An 18,329-nucleotide genomic window follows, 5' to 3' on the forward strand; every position below is an offset into this window, starting at 1 on the left:
CTAAAGACACTGTAGAGTGCATGAAAAACTGATGGCTTGATTAGCTCTTGTGGCGCAACTGAAGGAGCTGTCGCACAGATTCTTCGTTTGGAGGAACACTTTGATCTTTGTTCAAGTCAATTCATGAACATCAACTGACAAGACTGCATGAAACACCCCTATGGTTAGGTCCAAACTCCAAGCACACTATTTGGTTTCATTAAGGGCTTCCAGAAAAGGTGACCAAGACAATCCTTTCAGAAGCCAACAGGCAAGTGGCTCTTTCAATTCTAATGTGCACAATGTATCGCAGAGGGCTAACACACATATAAGCAATCAGTCAAGTATGGGAATACTTTTATCTACTTTGTGACAAAAAGGAAAGCCACATTTCAATTTCACTCTCATTAAGGCCTTGCAAGGTTCTTTTTTATCCAAACAGTACTTAAACAATCTCAGAGGCAGGAAAGACTAATCATTAGTTTAAAAATTTTTAAATCAAAATAGTTGCAAGTATTTTAAATATACAGAGAAAATAAACTTGCTAACCATTTCATAAGATAGAATAAGACAATTAAGAAAATAATTAGAGAACTTTCTTTCCTATAGTTATTATTTTTTTTAAATGCAGTTTAACCCCCTTTTGGGAAAGGGACTATTTCAAAGGGCTCATTTTTGCACCACCCCGTCAAAGAAGGTCAGAAACACTCAAGTATAAAGTCACTGCACTGCTGTGGCACAAATAGTTTCTGCGGCTAAAATCAAACAAAGACCAATTAAACTAATCATAACGTTCCAGTGAACACAAGTAAGCTCACCTGGTATTTCTGGACTTCTTTCGTGAATTTTCAAATCTACTCAGTTCTTGGTATTATAATTACCTTGACCAAAATACTGTGAAATTACTGCTCTGATCTACTAATGGCTGCAAAAATCAAGTCGTTGTGGTTTCATGCCAAGGGGCCATAGCAAGGTGGCGCAATGATTTCTGACACAGAAGACAACTTCTAAAAACTCAAAAGGGAAAATTAACGGGACGTGGTTTACATTGCCAAAGACTGTTCATTAATTACCAATTTAATCACTGCTGGAGGCATGACATTACAAAAATCTGGTTGAAAGTTCTAATAGATTATGAAGACCACCTAAGAAGAGTGACCAAGAAATGTACAAAACAATTAATACTGTTTCGCTGCTATCAAAGACACTCAGATTATTTTACATCAAGTGAAGCAAAGGAATTAGAAGCTTCACAGTGCCACCACTAGGAACTGTAAATATAATAGCACACAATTAGTAATGCACATGTGACTTTCCGTTCAAGGCATATATCCTTGGGAAAGCCAGAATATGATAAGGAGAACAAAAGAAACGTTAAAAAATGAAATGAATAAAGATTTAAACTCTCCCCTTGTGCATGCTGAGCAATAACAGAATAGGCAATATAAAATGCAGTTCTTAGTAATAGTGATATTATCCTGGGACGTTCAACACTGCACTGAACAGCCATATGGAAAATGTCTAGGGCCATTAACAGTCGCATAAAAGGAGTGTTCCTGATGCTAAGACACCTAGCCTTAGCTTTGTGCATTCATGGCAATCTCAAATAAATAAGACTTTTGAGGCTAGGGGTTTGTGGCCACATAATAGAAAAGATGCTTGAGTTTTTTTCCCCTAACAATACTAGTGTTTTGTGTGACTTTGAAGATATGCTAGCAAGCTAACAATATGTTTTCTAAGAACTCTAGTAGCCATTGTGAGGATAGCAGACTTCAAATCAACTTAAATTTAGACATAACAGATAAACTATTATTTAAATCATAATGAATAAAAACCACTGCCTTGTGCAGAGGCATTTATGCCGAACATAGAAGTATACAGACATTCTTCTATAAAATGCAACTATAAAAAAGATTAGCTATACATTTAAAGTGTCGTACTGGTCTGAAACGGATTATGTACATTAAATCTTCTGTCAATTGTGTTGGAGTAAGAAATAAGGAATATATTTTCATCTCAGTGCCCTGGGTGTAGATATTCCAACTCATAGAGAATAAAAATCCCCAAATAAGATAAAATCTCACTCTGTATCTTATTAAAGGTTTTAGATTTCTTTTTATAATAGCTGATGTTCTTTTTTGGAAATTACAAGTGCAAAGTTAAGCCACTTCTTCCTACTAACAGAACTGGAAATATGTGTACTTAGGAAAAATAAAAATTTTAGCCTCATCTTAATTTTAAAGTTTGATTCTTAGAGGCTAGCCATTTAAATGTACCATAGTCAATATTCATAAACACAAAGTATAATTTTATACACATTTTTATGATGATACATACATAAGGTGTATTTATGAAAACTACGGGAAGAGTTTCTATCAGGGATTACCAAAATGATATTTAGTGTTTTTTTAAACAATTTAATAGTAACTGCTTCTTTTATTATCTGGAAAAGATCAAGTGATCTTATCTAAATCTGCTACAATTATCAGCTTGACAGATTGGTCCCATTTAAATCAATAATTTCCAATTAACGTCAAAAGTACAAGGTTGATGTACCACCCTTTTATAGCAACAAAATACCTGTTAAAGGTTTAATTTGCAAAAGAGCAGTTTCCGTTCTCTTGGTGCTTACCAAACAAGCCATTTGGATTCATTACCAAGGACCAGTGGGAAAAAAAGTCACTATCTTTTCCGATTCCTGATCTTTGCAGTTAAATTAAGGACTGAGGAAACTGAAATTCTCATTTATACAGTTTTCTTTAGAGGATTCAAATATTCCTGCAAATCTCTGGAGATATACTATCAACCTTTCAGGACTTGAGGCTAGCTTGCAGTACGATTCTGCTAAGAAAGAATGGGCTCCAATGGCAATCAATTATAATAGGTCACTCACTATGCTTGCAGATTAAATATTAGGGAAAAAACTTCAAGTCTGCTTTATAATGACTTTGTAATTATTTTCTGACCTTTCTTTTGAAAAAGCTTCCAGGTATCTAACAACTATCTGCAAACCATATTCTTATGGTACATAATTTACAGCGCAAAAAATTAAAAACAGATTTATAAATTCACTGATCATTAAATGATTAGGGTAATTAGATTGAAGAATCATCCCAATTTTCTTTTTAGACTTTCTATTTATAAAATAGATTTTATTCTTTCTTAAAAACATACAAGTAATAAAATTACATGGCATCATCGTTCTGAAAGGTTCAAAACGCTTCACACATATCCCAACAATTCAAGGATTGGGTAGCAGGACTATCATCCCTTATTCTTAGAGGGTATTGATCATAAACTTTAGCACATCAAATGCAAACATCTCTTTCAGCTATCTATATCATTACATGAGCATTAGCAAATGTAGTGGTGGATTTATTACATGTGTTTTTAAAAAAGCAATTATACCCTAATGCAAAGTAATAAGCAAAAGAGTCTGAAATAGACTAGCCTGTTAAATTCTACTTGGACATTTCTTGGGGTAAAAATGTTTGGGGAAATTGAGTAATGAAGAAAAATAAGAAAAAAGAAATACTTTCCTAAAAAAAGCTATTACATTTTTCTCAGAGTTTGTGTTGAAATATATTATATAATCAAGGAGGCTCCTTGGGATTATATAATGGCTAGATTGCTAAACCTGCCAAACTTTTGAATTGCACTTTGAAAAAAAAAAAAAATAAGTACATGTGGAAAACAATGACCAAAACAACATCACATCTAAAATTTACATTAGTAAAATGTAACATTGGAAAATCTTCATAGAACAATAGGAATAGGAAGCAAAAAAATATAAATCACAGAGATTCAGAGCAATAAAATCTGTCTCTTACAGAAAAATAATCCAAGGAAACACCTGAAACAGGTTAAATGAACACCTAAAGGCAGAGATACAAATGAGTCATGTAAACTACTTTCCTTAAAAAAGATCTAAATGCAATATGGACTTGTAGCAAGTTCTCATTAAAACATGCAATGTCAGTCTGGACAAAAATTAAGAAAAATAAAAAGGTTTACAGTACATGTTTGTGAATTGCCTTTTATGAGAAATTACAGCTCAAATCTTTCCTGAGGATTGGAGTCTGTACATAAGGACCCATGAGGTACAATTAACAAGCATAGCTTTCTGTGTCTTGGAAACTGTTTCATAGCCTTCCAGCCTAAAGCTGTCCTAACTTACATAAGAGGGGATGTTAAAAATGGTGTGATTCAAGGCAGAGTTGGTAGCTGAACTCTAATCAGAAGTCCCAGAATATGGGAAGAGCAGGTGTGTATAAGGATTTGGCATGCATACATTATAATAACAAAGAAAGGTATCATAATGTAGGATTTGAGAATAGGAAGAAAAGGATAATACAGGGAATCTTATATTCCAAAGTGACAAATATCCTCTCTGTAACTGACTCAAGAAAGGGGGAACAGACACTTTAACTTCTAAATCAATTTTGCTTTCAAGACCTTCAGAGAGACAACAGCATTTTTTCCTGTTTACAAAAATTTACTCCCAAGAAACTCCTTATAGGAACCCAAACTTCATGTTTAAGCTCATTTATTAGTTGACATTCAGAAGATATGAAAAATAGCTGTCATTATTCCCTTCATTTATTCATTGAAGAAACATTTACATAATATTTGGTGCTGGTGATACTTCTTGATACTTAGCTCATAGTTGAATGGGAGAAAGAGGTGTGTAATTAGATTATTATATGGGATAAATGCGACAATACAGATATGTATAACATATTAGAAAAAGATACAGGAAGGAGAATTAACTTTATTGCTAGGAGCCATGACAGAGATATGCATAGAATAAGCGATATTTCCGTGTAAACTAACAAGGGAAAAAGAGCATTTCAGAGAAACATTAGAAAATGCTTGACACAGGAACAGAAAAGTATGCCACATCCTCTCTGTAAGCAACTGAGTAGAGTGGGATTGTAGAATGAAACATGGCAGAGAGGTGAGAGATGAGGCGAGAAAGGGAAGGGGCAGGATCTGCAATAACCATGTATGAGACCATGTTGAGTAGTTGCAAAGTTTATCCTCCTGGGTAAGCAGGAGCTACCAGAAAGATTTTGAGCCTAAATTTACTCAAATTAGTACTTAAACTATTTTCCAGTTTTTTCTTCTTTATATTTTATAAGCCTATTTTTCCTTACAAGTAGATCTTTGCTTTCAATCCTTTAATACTTTTCCGAATCCTCTGTAAGTTCTCACGCTCTCTTAACCCAGAACCAGGTACAAAAGTCTCAAAAAGAGGTAAACTATATAGAGTTCAAGGACATTGTCTCATGCACTATATGCTTCATTTAAGTACTCTAACATCAATTAGTAAAATAGTTCTACTCATTCTTCTTGGTATTCATCAGAAGGTCCTAGGTTAGTTATATAGAAACAAAGTTCAGAAGAATAAAATATAGAAATTGCTAAAGTCCTAAATCAGTGATCTCTTAAGAGTAAGTAACAGTAAGCTCTTTAGTAAACTCTTGAAGATTTAAGGTCAGTGTCTCATTTACTCAAGGCCTGAGGTCACTCCTGGGTACAAACATTTTCTTTTTTTAGCTCATGGGAATTCTCAGTTAAACTAAGAGTAGTACCATAACATACATTATGAAGGGCAAGATAATTTACAATAAATTTAAGACCACAATAAATTAAGTCAGAGATTAAAGAACATAAGCAAGTGAAAATAGTAGCAATCAGTTCACTAAATGAGATGCCAGCTTTTTTTTTTTTTTTTAGTTAGACCTCCTTTTTTATTTACCAGAAGTCTTTTGATCTCTCCAGAGTGAAAGGGATGCTGACACTGAAGTGGGGATGGTATTAGTCATGGTTCCCTTACCCCCTTCACTGTGGACACCTATTAATTTGAATGTCACACAGGAAGAAAAAAAAGAACCTGCATCCATTTTAAAAATGGAAAAACAGATTTAGAGAGATTAAGTAATTTCCAGTTTTAGTATCATGTAACTCACATTCAATTGCTCCAGAGATGAAATTAGGCTTTCCTCCCTTTTTCTTTTGTCAGTCAAGTTGGCCATACTACTTTTATAAATATGGACAGTACTACTAAATAACTGCAACGTGTATGTATAAGAGTTACTTAGAAATGATAAAGAAAATGATCAAATTATGAAAATGACTATGTCCTTGAAAAGATATCAATCTAATATCAAGTTACATGCTAAACTAAAAATCTGAAGAGCAATGGCAAGGTGTAACTTCCTCTGTATTTGTGAAACTGGACTTATGTGACATTTTATATTCTCCTTCTTATTTCAGTATTAGCTATAAGCCCCACAGAGCACGAAGTGTCCAAACTACAGCAACAGTCCTAGAATATACTATTTAGTTCATAAAATTGATGTTCTTCACAAGACATCTATATAGGGCTTGACTTACCTGAACAAGGAGCAATAGTAGAACGTGCAGGTGAGAGTTTTTAAATTGAGCTTAAACTGTAACTGAGAAGAGGTTGTAACAATATCTCGCATGCCATCTGCTCTTCTTACAATGTGACTTTGACACTCCTCCCATTGAGGGGTGCAGTCCATGTCTCTGCTTTATAAGCCTGGGTGAAGCTTTGTGTCTGCTTGGGCCAACACTAGACAAAGGTGATGCTACATGACTTTTAAAGCTAGATCATACGGATACCATCCATGCACATTTTCCTTACTCTCTTGGGACACTTGCTCTTAAATCCAGCCCACCAGGCTGTGAGGAAGCCCCAACTAGCCCAAGTGGGAAGACCATATGCAGAGGTCACATGCAGGTGTCCCAAATGATAGTCCAGCAGAGGTACTGGCTGAAAACCAGCCCCAGACATCAGGGAACAGAAATAAACCATTCCTGGTATCCTATCCTAATGCCTAACTCACAGAAACTACGAACATAATAGTTGTTTTATGCCAACAAGGTTTGCAGTGGTTTTTCTATATGCAGCAAAAGATAACTTAAAAGAGCAAGGGTAGGCAAAACATCTATGAGACTGTTTAAAGCATAGTTTCATAAGCAATAAGGTCCAACTTTGGGTAAGTGGGAAACAAATGCAACCAAGTGACCAGCCTGGCACATAGCTAGCTAGCTACGCAGCACAGAGCTCCTCTCTGGAAAAAAACAACTGTAACAACCAACACAAGAATATATGACAGTCAACCCAAGTACATCAGTGACAATCAAAGGAGCAATGAAATATTTTGTGAGATAACCAGGATTACTACTCGTCAACCTCAAACAAAAGTCACTGAGAATTTCATGTCGTAATGTGAACAGGATTGCTATTACTCAATCTGCCATTTATTTTATACCTAGGTACAACCCAACATCAACTGTAAAAGTAGAGTCCTTTCTAGGTCTCTAACACACACACGTATCTTAAAGATACTGAAACATACACTAGTTTAAATGGTCAAGTTTGGTTGGGTCTGCTAAGAAAATAAGCTGCTAAAAATATTTTTGGACACCCCAAATTTCTAGAATTTAAAGTAGTAGAATTTAAAGTAGAATTTAAAGTAGAATTTAAAGTTTTAATTGGAAAATAAAAACTGTAAGTAAAATTAGTGGTTTCTTAAACAGAAGAGATGACCAATAAATTTTGTTTTGAAAATTGAAGTAGTAAATAAATAAATTGAATGAATGAATAAACAGCATTAAAAGTCAGGATATTTAAATTCTAAGCATAGTTTGCCACTGTCTGCAGCCCTAGATAAATTTAAACACCCTTTTGTAACATATTTTCTTAATCTCTACTGTAGATAAAACAATATCTACTCCTACTTTACAAGGATGTCAGAAAAATAAACAAGAAGGAAATATAACATAATGCTTTAAAAATATAATCTCTGAAGTCAAATTGTTTAGGTTTAATTCTTGACTCTCTTATTAGCTGTGTGACTATGGGCAATTCATTAATTTGTGTGTCAGTTTTCTCAACTGTAAAACAGGGATGATAACAGTTAACACAATATAATTGTAGAAACTAAAAAAATTCATGTGAAAGTACTTAGAATCCTGCTTGACACACAGCAAGTGCCCAATAAACATTAGATGATAATTATTAGTACCTGTAAAATTTGTACATAGGCAAAGTAACCAGTTTTAAAAATCTACTTGGCAGACAGATTATTTAAATATCAAATATTCTGAATTTAAAATCAACACACTTGAAAATTATAAAGCTATAACTTTTCCATAATTTTTAGAGTCTGAAAGAATTATGAAACAAAGTTCATCACAAACAAAATATAATATCAACAAAACAACTTTCTTTTTAAAAAGAACATTCTTTCTGTGGCTCTTCACTTGACTGGATCCTTCTTACCCATCAAATCTTAGTTTAAATCACTCAAGTCCCCCCCTACTCAAATTATCTTCTACCAGATCATGCAGTTTTCACACTCTGTAGTTATTTATTTATTACTATCTGTCTCTTCCCCTCAGAATGTAAACTCCATGAGGTAAGTCTTTTCTGTCACTCTGAATATACTTAGTTCAGATACATAGTATCTGGCAACTGAACGAATCAACAAATTGACGATGTAACAGATTGCTAGGCACTGAAAAAGTTGGCATATAAGCTACAAAATTTCTTCCTTAAGAAAAGCCCCTCTAAATTAGTGTTTTTCAAAAATTTTTATCATGACCCACAGTTAAAAATACATTTTATATCAAGATCTGGTAAGCACACATACCCACGAAACTAAAACAAGCTTTACACAAAAACACTATGCTTACTACGTGTGATAAATTCTGACATTTTCTATTCCATTCTATTGTGTTCCTTTTCATTAAAAATAAAATAATTATTGTGGCCCACTAAACTGATTTTATATTACATTATTGTGTAAAGATTTGAAGTCTGAAAAACAATGCTTACGGTCAGAGGTTATTCAGTTGGTATCTTAAAAGCATTTTTAAAAGTATGCATGGGAAGGAAGAAATAAAACTGTCTTTGTTCATAGATGATATAATCATCTATGCAGAAATCTAAAAGAATAATAAAAAAAAAACTTCCCAGGAACTAATAAGCAATTATAGCAAGGTTGGAGGATACAAGGTTGTTATACGAGACAATTGCTTTCCCATATACCAGTAATGAACAAGTGGAATTTGAAATTAAAAACACAATATCATTTATATTAGCATCTCCCAGAATGAAATGCTTAGGTATAAATCTAACAAAATATGTATAAATTCTATATGAAGAACACTACAAAATCTTGTTAATGAAATCAAAGAAGAACTAAACAAATGGAGACATAGTCCATGTCATGGACAGACTCAATATTGTCGAGATGTCAGTTCTTTCCAACTTGATCTATGTGTTCAATGCAATCCCAATGAAAATCCCAACAAGTTATTTTGTGGATATAGACAAATTGATTCTAAAGTTTATATGGAAGGGCAAATAACCTAGAATAGCCAACACAATACTGAAGAAGAATAAAGCTGGAGGACTAACACTACCTGACTTCAAAACTTATGAAGTGACAGTAATCAAAATAGTTTGGTACTGGCAAGGGAAGAGACAAGTTGATCAATGGAACAGAATAGAGCCCAGAAATAAACCCCCATAAATACAGTCAACTGGTCTTTGACAAAGGAGCGAAAGCAACACAATGGAGCAAAGACAGTCTTTTCAACAACTGGTGCTGAAACAACTGGACATCCACATACAAAAACACAAATCTACACAGAGACTTTACTCCCATCACAAAAAATTAACTCAAAATGGACCAAGGACCTAAATAAAAACACAAAGCTATAAAACCTCTCAAAGACAACGTAGACACCTAGGTGATTTAGGGTATGGTAATGTGTTTTGAGATACAACACCAAAGTCACAATTTATGAAAGGAATAATAGAAAAGCTGAATCTCATTAAAATTAAAAACGTCTGCTCTGTGAAAGACAATGTGGAGAGAATGACAAGGCACAGACAAGGAGAAAATATTTGCAAAGGACACATTAATGTCTTAATAACCTCTGACCTACTAAATTCCTTCCAGACTATTATCCAAAATATACAAATTGTTAAAACTCAACAGTAAGAAAACAAACAACCAGATTAAAAAAGCGGGCCAATTAGCTTAACAGACACCTCTTCAAAGGTTTACAGATTGCCAGTATCAAAAGATTATCCACATCATTTGTCATCAGGGAAATAAAAATACAAACAAGGAGAAACCACTACTAGAAATCAATATCTATCAGAATGGCCAAAATGCAGAGCACTGACACCACCAAATTCTGGCAAGAACTCTCATTCATTGCTGGTGGGAATGCAAAAATGGTACAGACATTTGTTTGGAAGACAGTTTGATGATTTCTTACAAAAGTAAACATACTTTTACCATACGATCCAGCAATTGTGCTCCTTGGTATTTATCCAAAGGAGCTGAAAACTTGTATTTACACAAAAACCTGCGTGTAGATGATTATAGCAGCTTTACTCATAATTGCCAAAACGTGGAAGCAACCAAGATGCCCTTCAGAAGGTGAATGGATACACTGCGGTGCATCCAGACAATGACATACTATTCAGCGCTAAAAAGAAATGAGCTACCAAGCCATGAAAAAACACAAGAGAAACCTTCTTTTACAAATATTACTAAGTAAAAGAAGCCAATCAGAAAAGGCTACATATTGTGACATTCTGGAAAAGGCAAAATTATGGAGACAGTAAAATTATCAGGTTGCCAGGGGTTAGGGCTGGGGAAAGAGAGAAACAGGTGGAACACAGAGGATTTTTAGAGTGGTGAAAATACTCTGTATGATACCATAATGATAGATACATGTCATTATACATTTGTCCAAACTCAGAATGTACAACACCAAGATTGAACCATAATGTACACTATGGACTTTGGGTAATTATAATGTGTCAAGGTAGGTTCATCAGTTGTAACGAATGTATCACTGTGGGGGAGGATGTCGTTAAGGAGGGGATATGCGTGTGTGGGTACAGTGGGTTTATGGGAAACCTCTGTACCTTCCCCTCAATTCTGCTGTGAACCTAAAACTGCTCTAAAACAAAAACAAAAAACCTAATTAAAAACAAACAAAAAAAGCATGCAGTTTTATGTATATGTGAGTTTGATGGTACGGCAGGGTTGTCATCGTTTTCAGATTTACAAAGAGGTACATGTCCCCCTAAATCGAAAAGCTTTTATTACTATATGTTCATTATTGTATGTGAAGCACTACACAAAAATATGTATAAAAATGTGGTTTAACATAGGAATGGCAGAATATGACAGGAAAGAGCACTGACTAAAGTCTGATAAGACTCAGGTTCAAATCCTGGATTCATCCTTTACCTGGATTCATCTACAACCTTGTACAAATTCTCATACCCATTAGCCTTAGTCTTCTTATCTGGAAAGTAGTCTGAATATCTACTTCATGGGGTTAAAACAAAAATTACATAAAACATTCATTATAATACCTAGAATATATGGTAGGTATTTAACACATGGTAGGCATCATTATTATATTCTAATATTTCCAACAAAATTAACTTTCATGGACAAAACGCAATCTTAAAGTACAACTAAATTACAAAATGTAAATTACCAAAAAATAATTATTCATATATATGTAGAAATTATATTCCAGGATCTTACTTCTCCTCTTGGCTAACACTACTATGTAGGAGTAATTACATGTTCCTCAAGTATGACTTTATAAATTCTATAAGTATACCAAGTACCCACAATAAACAAGGTCTATGAAAACATAATTTAGCAAAAATATAAATAAATTACTCCCCTCGCCCCCAGGATTATAACGAACAACTTATGGTTTATTTTTTAAACCAATGTTTCTCACATCACTCAGCTGCCTGTTGGAGAGTGCTGTGGCTGCACTGGTATTCTGCTTATTCTCTGCCTTTGCAGCTGCATCTCTTCTTGCTTGCTCAAGCAGAACTCTTGCTCTTTCTTTAAGTTCTTCTTGTCGAGATAACATTCGATGCTTAAAAGAAAAAGATACAGAATTAGGAGCCCCCAAAAAGGAAAAAAAAAGAACATGTAATATACATTTGTAAAGTACAATGTGTCAAAATAATAGAGGTCAGGAGTAAGACTGTAGTTTCATGAGATAAACTATAGAAAATATTAATGTTGACTAGGAACTGTGGAATGAATGCGTAAGTTTTGACATACAGGAACTATATCTTTACTGTCAAAAACTGGATCAAATTTAATTATATTTTTATTAGAACATACTCTCAGAAGGTATGAGGTCATGATCTACTTTATATACGTACTTCATATTTGCTAATCCATGATGTATAATCTGGCAAACACATTTTTAAAAGATACCAGTTTTATTTTTCTAGTCTTATAGAACTGATAACAAGGTATCTTCCAAATTTGTATGTCGAAAGATATTAAATGTCTGTGGTAATAATCCTTTAAATTTTTGACATTTATAGAAAATTCAAAGCTATCATATTTTGTTTTAAAAAAAAGTGAAACAGATTTTCTCTATTGTTGACTTTCCTTACAACAAAACAATTAACCGTATTAGATCTGAAAGAGTATTTTCCTGGATTAACTTGTAATTTTACATTATATGTTTAGAGAAGAATAGGTAGTAACCACCAATGGAAATGAGTTCCAAAATGGTGACATGAACCCAAAGCACAAATATCCGCACTGTTTATAGTTCAAATTCCTTTTTTCCACTAAAGTGGCCAACCTCTGGCTTTAGAGGGCTATTACTATTGCTCTGACATTTAATTTCTTTTACTCCCCTTTCATTGCATAGTTTTAGTTCAATCGTAAGTATCATTCATGATCAAGGAAGAGGTAATATACAGGAAACCTATTACTTTATTTGGTATAATACAAAATTTTATTAAAAATGTATTACGTATGTCATTTTTGAGTCTTTTTGCAATCTTTATATTTTAATATAACAATTTTAAACCTTTTTCTGTAATCTTAAGGAAGGATTTTTCTTAAAGTGTACAATTCAGTGTTTTTTAGTATATTCACAAGGTTGTAAACCATCAACACTAATTCCAGAACATTTTCATCACCCAATGTTTTAAGAGGATTAAACAAAAATTCTTAATAGATAAAACTGAAATATACATTAATAAAAGATAATGATAGATTTTAAGTTCATGTAGATAAGACATAATAGAATAAAATTGGTTATTGCATTTGAACTGGTTACAAATTAATGTTTTCTCAAAAACAGACAAAACAAATACTGACTTTGCAGTCAAAACATCAGGCTATTAATCCTTCTTCCATTAATAATAAGCAATGTAACGAACAGGTCACTTATATACTATACTGTTTTCCATTACATGATATCTAAGAACTTTGGAGTCAGACAAACCTGGGCTCAAATATTCATTCCACCAATTAATTGTGGACAAGTTACTCAATCTCTCCAACCCTCAGTTTCCTCATTTATAAAATGGGAAAACAAACTAACTCTCATAAGCATACTGTAAAAATTAAGTGAAATAAAATAATGCACTGAGCATTGGATAAAAGTTAACTATTATTATATATTTTTAAATCTCTCAATTTCCTCATCTTGAAAGGAGGGGAGATCATCTTTAAATTCTAGCTCTAAATTCTGTGATTCTGCAGTCCTTTAGGGATTTCAATCAGCTACATAAACAGTGAAAATCTGCTTTGGTCTTTAAAGCACATACAAACTTTTTTTTCTGATTATAAATGCAATTCATATTAATTACAGAAATTTTAGAAAATATATAAAAGTAAAAAGAAGGAAAATAAAACTAATTGAAGGCATAATGGTCCCTGATTTCAAATTATATTACAAAGCTATAGTAATCAAAATAGTATGGTACTAGTATAAGAACAGACACATAGATATATTGAACATCAACTGCAATCTTTAAAAAAGAATTAAAAAAAAACAAAACAGACACATAGACCAATGGAACATAATAGAGCCCTGAAATAAATGGTCAATTAATGGACTATACAATGGGGAAAGGATAGTCTCTTAAATAAATAATTTTGAGAAAACTGGGCAGCCACATGCAAAACAATGAAACTAAACCACTATCTTCTACCATACACAAAAATTAAGTCAAAATAGATCAAAGTCTTGGATGTAAGACCTGAAACCATAAAACTCCCAGAAGAAATCAAAGGCGGTAATCACCTTGATATTGATCTTGATGATGATTTTTTTTTGATTTCACACCAAAAGCAAAGGCAACAAAAGCAAAAATTTTAAAATGGGACTACATCAAACTAAAAAGCTTCTGCACACAAAAGGAAACCATTAACAAAATGTAAAGGCAACCTACTGAATGGGAGAAAACATTTGCAAATCATAAACATATCTGATAAGGGGTTAGGATCCAATATATGTAAAGAATTCATTACGACTCGATAGCAAAAAAACAATCTAAAAAAATGGGCAGAAGATCTAAATAGACATTTTTACTAAGAACACATACACAATGCCACAGGTACATGGAAAGATGCTCAACATCACCAATTATCAGGGAAATGAAAATCAAAACCACAACCAGATATACACCTGTTAGAATGGCTATTATCAATAAGACAAGAAATAAGTATTGGCAAGGATGTGGACTAAAGGGAACACTCATTTATTTTTGGTGGGAATGTAAATGGTGCACCCACTATAAAGAAGTCTGGAGGTTCCTAAAACCATCAAAAATAGAAATACCATATGATCCAGCAATTCCACTTCTGGGTATTTAGCTGAAGAAAACAAAAACACTAACTCAAAAAGATACAGTTGCCCCTTGGTATCTGTAGGATCCCTGTGGGTGCTAAAATCCTCAAATGCTCAAGTCTGTTCTATAAAATGGCATAGTATTGGCATATAACTTACGTCAAATCATCTCTAGATTACTTATAACCTAATACAATGTCAATGCTATGTAAATAGTTGTTGTATTGTTTAGGGAATATGACAGGGAAAAAAAATGTCTGTACATGTTCAGTACAGATGCAACCACTGTAGACCTAACTACTTAGTACACGCCAACGCAACATTTTCCCCCCAATATTTTTGACCCATGGTTTCTCGAATCTTTGGATGCAGAACCTGCTGATACACAGGACTGACTGTATATGGACCCCCCGTGTTCACTGCAGCATCATTTACAATAATCAAGATATGAAACAACCTAAGTATCCATCGATTAATAAAGAAAATATGGTATACATACACAATGGAATATTATTCAGCCACAAAAAAATAGTAAAATTGTGCCATTTGTGACAACATGGATGGATCTTGAGGGAATTATGCTAAGTGAAATAAGTCAGACCGAGAAGGTAAATACCATATGATCTCACTTATATGTGGAATCTAAAAACAAAGAAAAAAACCCACCAACTCTCCCTCCTGCAACAAAAAAACACACAAAAAACAAGCTCACAGATACAGCGAACAGATTGGTAGTAGGCAGAGGCTGGTGGTGAGAGGTAGGTAAAATGGGTGAACGGGGTTATAAAAGTACAAACTTCCAGCTATAAAATAAATAAGTCATCGGGATGTAATATAAAACACAGTTAATGATACTGTATTGCATATTTGAAAGTTCTAAGAAAAATCTTAAAATTCTCATCACAAGAAAAAAATCTTTTGTAACTACGTATGGTGACAAATTTTAACTAGACTTATTGGGGTGATCATTTCTCAGTGTATACAAATACCGAATCATTATGTTGTGTAACTGACAGAAATATATTATATGTCAATTATACCACAATAAAAAAATAAAAATTTAAAAAATAAAATTAACCATCCTGGTGCCCAGAGATAATCACTGCAAAATCATGCTTGTTTCCATTTGGTATTCTATTGTGAATATTTTTTCATGTCCTTAAATATTTTTTTGAAAACATGATTTTAAATTGTTGACCTACACAGACAATAGTGGTTACCAGAGGGTAAGGGGGGAGGGGGGTAGTAGGTGAGGGTAAAGGGGATCAAATATATGGTGATGCTAGGAGAACTGACTGGGTGGTGAACCCACAATGGGATTTAATAGATGACGTGTTATAGAATTGTACACCTGAAATCTATGTAACATTACTAACAATTGTCACCCCAATAAACTTTAATTAAAAAAAGTAAGTAAATAAATAGTCTACCTAGCATTCTGTTAATACAGATGTATCATACTTTAACTTGTCTTAAATTATTGCATATTTAGGTTGTTTATAATTTTTCATTACCATAAACAATGTTATGAACATCTTTTATGTAAATTCTTATATACATTTCTGATTATCTCCTTAGTAAAAATTCCTGGAGTTACAATCTATGAGATAAACATTTTTAAGGGACTTAAGGTACATTGCTGAACTGTCTTTCAGTAAAACTTACTGCTTTACACCTGAGCCATGATTAGCTGTAGTGCTATTATGGTCAAAAACAAAGAGATACTATGAGCCTACAGTTTATGAGCACAGACTTTGGAGTCAGATAAGTTTGGTTTTGAATTCGAACTTTAACACTTATTATGTGATCTTAGGCAATTCTGTAAACCCCTGCTTTCCACATATAAAATAGGATTCAACCACTTTCCTCATGAGTTGTAAAGTTTAAGAAAGATGTGTAAGATATATAATGGTAATCGCATGTATTAGCCACTCAACTGGGCAACATTATGACTATGTTAAATTTATACAGCCATACTAAATTATCAACTTTACTCTACTCTAATGCACTTATTAGAATCACTATTATTTTATTGTGAAAGAACTAGGAAAGAACACTATCAATTAAACTCTTATCATACTATCTATCATAAGTAACATCTTAATTTCAGAAAAGTTAAAATGTAAAAGGATGTATATCTTAGAAGTGATGAAATACAGTACAAAAAAGAAAAAGAGTTTTAATTGTCTAAAATTTAACTTCTATGTACAATTAAAAAGCCTTATGAAGTAATATGTACCCTATTACAACTTTTGGTGTCAGGCAACACTTTCTCCAAAAAAAAATTTTAATTTACCCTAAGCAAAATTCTGACCAATAAACGTATGGCCAATAAACACACACATAGAGCGTTGTAAATAGATGCTGCTTTTATCATCTTATGGATTTACTACTGTAAATCATTTATATCTGAATAAAATCACATGATAGAGTTTAAAGCTAAAAGAACTCTCAGAGATGGTTTCATTTAACATGTGTGGAAAACTAAGGTTTAAAGAATTTAAATGGCAAGTTAACATGTCACACTGGTAATCACTGGCAAAGCCAAGATGAAACCCTACGTTTACTGATTTCCAGTCCAGAGTATTTTAAGTTTTTAAACCTTAATCAATTTCCAGATTTAACTAAACACATTTACCTTAAAAATAAGGATTATAAGAAAAATCTGTATTAGATATTAGAACTTAGGCTCACCAAATTCTGCAACTGTCAATCACTAGATGTTCCTTGTTTCTCTACAATATATAGACACTATTATGTCCTGAAAGCATTTGTCCTAAACCTTTGATTTGAGGTTTTTGACTAGGAGAACAGGGGCTTGCTTTGTTAGCTACTATATTTCTTTGATTCTATCATGCACATTTTTTCTTAACACCTCTGAAAACTTAAAATTGATGGCCTCTTATAATCTCCATTATACAGGTGATAGCTAAGATATAGTTGTCAATGCCTCATATGCATATGCTTGATATTTTTGGTGGCATGACTGTAATTCCTTGATGTTTCAGTTATCAACCACTTCAGTACTACTTAAGAATGGAACTTAACTTCACATTATTGTCTGAAACTCTTTTGTTGGGACCTTCCAGTAAAGTCAAGAAAATGCTATTATCAATAAGTATTACTGAGAAGAAAATCCCAGAGACAGTTGATGAGAAATGCTATAAATCAGAGATTTTTAAATTTTTGGTTTCAGAATCCCTTTATGGGCTTAGAAGTTATAGAGGATACCCAAAAGCTTTTGCATATATGGGTTATATCTATTGATATTTATTATTTTAAAAATTAAAACAAATATTTAAAATATTCATTTGTTCATTTCTTTAGAAATAGCTATAATAAAGCCATTAGATGTTGAGATATTCTAATAAAAATTATTTAAGAAAATAAGTGAGAAGAATGACATTATTTTATATTTGTTTGGAAATCTCTTTAATATGTGACTTAATAGAAAGCAGCTGGATTCTCACATCTACTTCTATATTTGATCTGTTGAGATAATTACAAATTGTGTAGTCTCCAGAAAAGGCTACTATACACCTGTGAGAGAATAAAAGTGGAAAGGGTAAGCAATGTTCTAGTATTATTTTGAAAATAGTTTCAACTTTGATGACTCTCTGAAAGAGTCTTGGAGAGCCTCAGTAGTCACC

The 18,329-nt window shown here is 33.0% G+C and overlaps 1 protein-coding gene across 19 annotated transcripts in view; it reads right to left on the minus strand.

Annotated features, from left to right (window-relative positions):
• EHBP1 (EH domain binding protein 1) overlaps positions 1-18,329 on the minus strand; it is a 668,483-nt gene that overhangs the window by 72,792 nt on the left and 577,362 nt on the right. For all 19 annotated transcript variants that reach the window (XM_081069113.1, XM_081069112.1, XM_081069122.1 and 16 more), the window contains one exon: positions 11,806-11,949. In XM_081069113.1, the coding sequence (XP_080925239.1) occupies positions 11,806-11,949 (144 nt within the window). The remainder of the gene's footprint in view (positions 1-11,805; positions 11,950-18,329) is intronic.

The sequence above is a fragment of the Rhinolophus hipposideros genome, assembly GCF_964194185.1.
Source record: "Rhinolophus hipposideros genome assembly, chromosome: 12".
NCBI classification, from domain to species: domain Eukaryota; kingdom Metazoa; phylum Chordata; class Mammalia; order Chiroptera; family Rhinolophidae; genus Rhinolophus; species Rhinolophus hipposideros.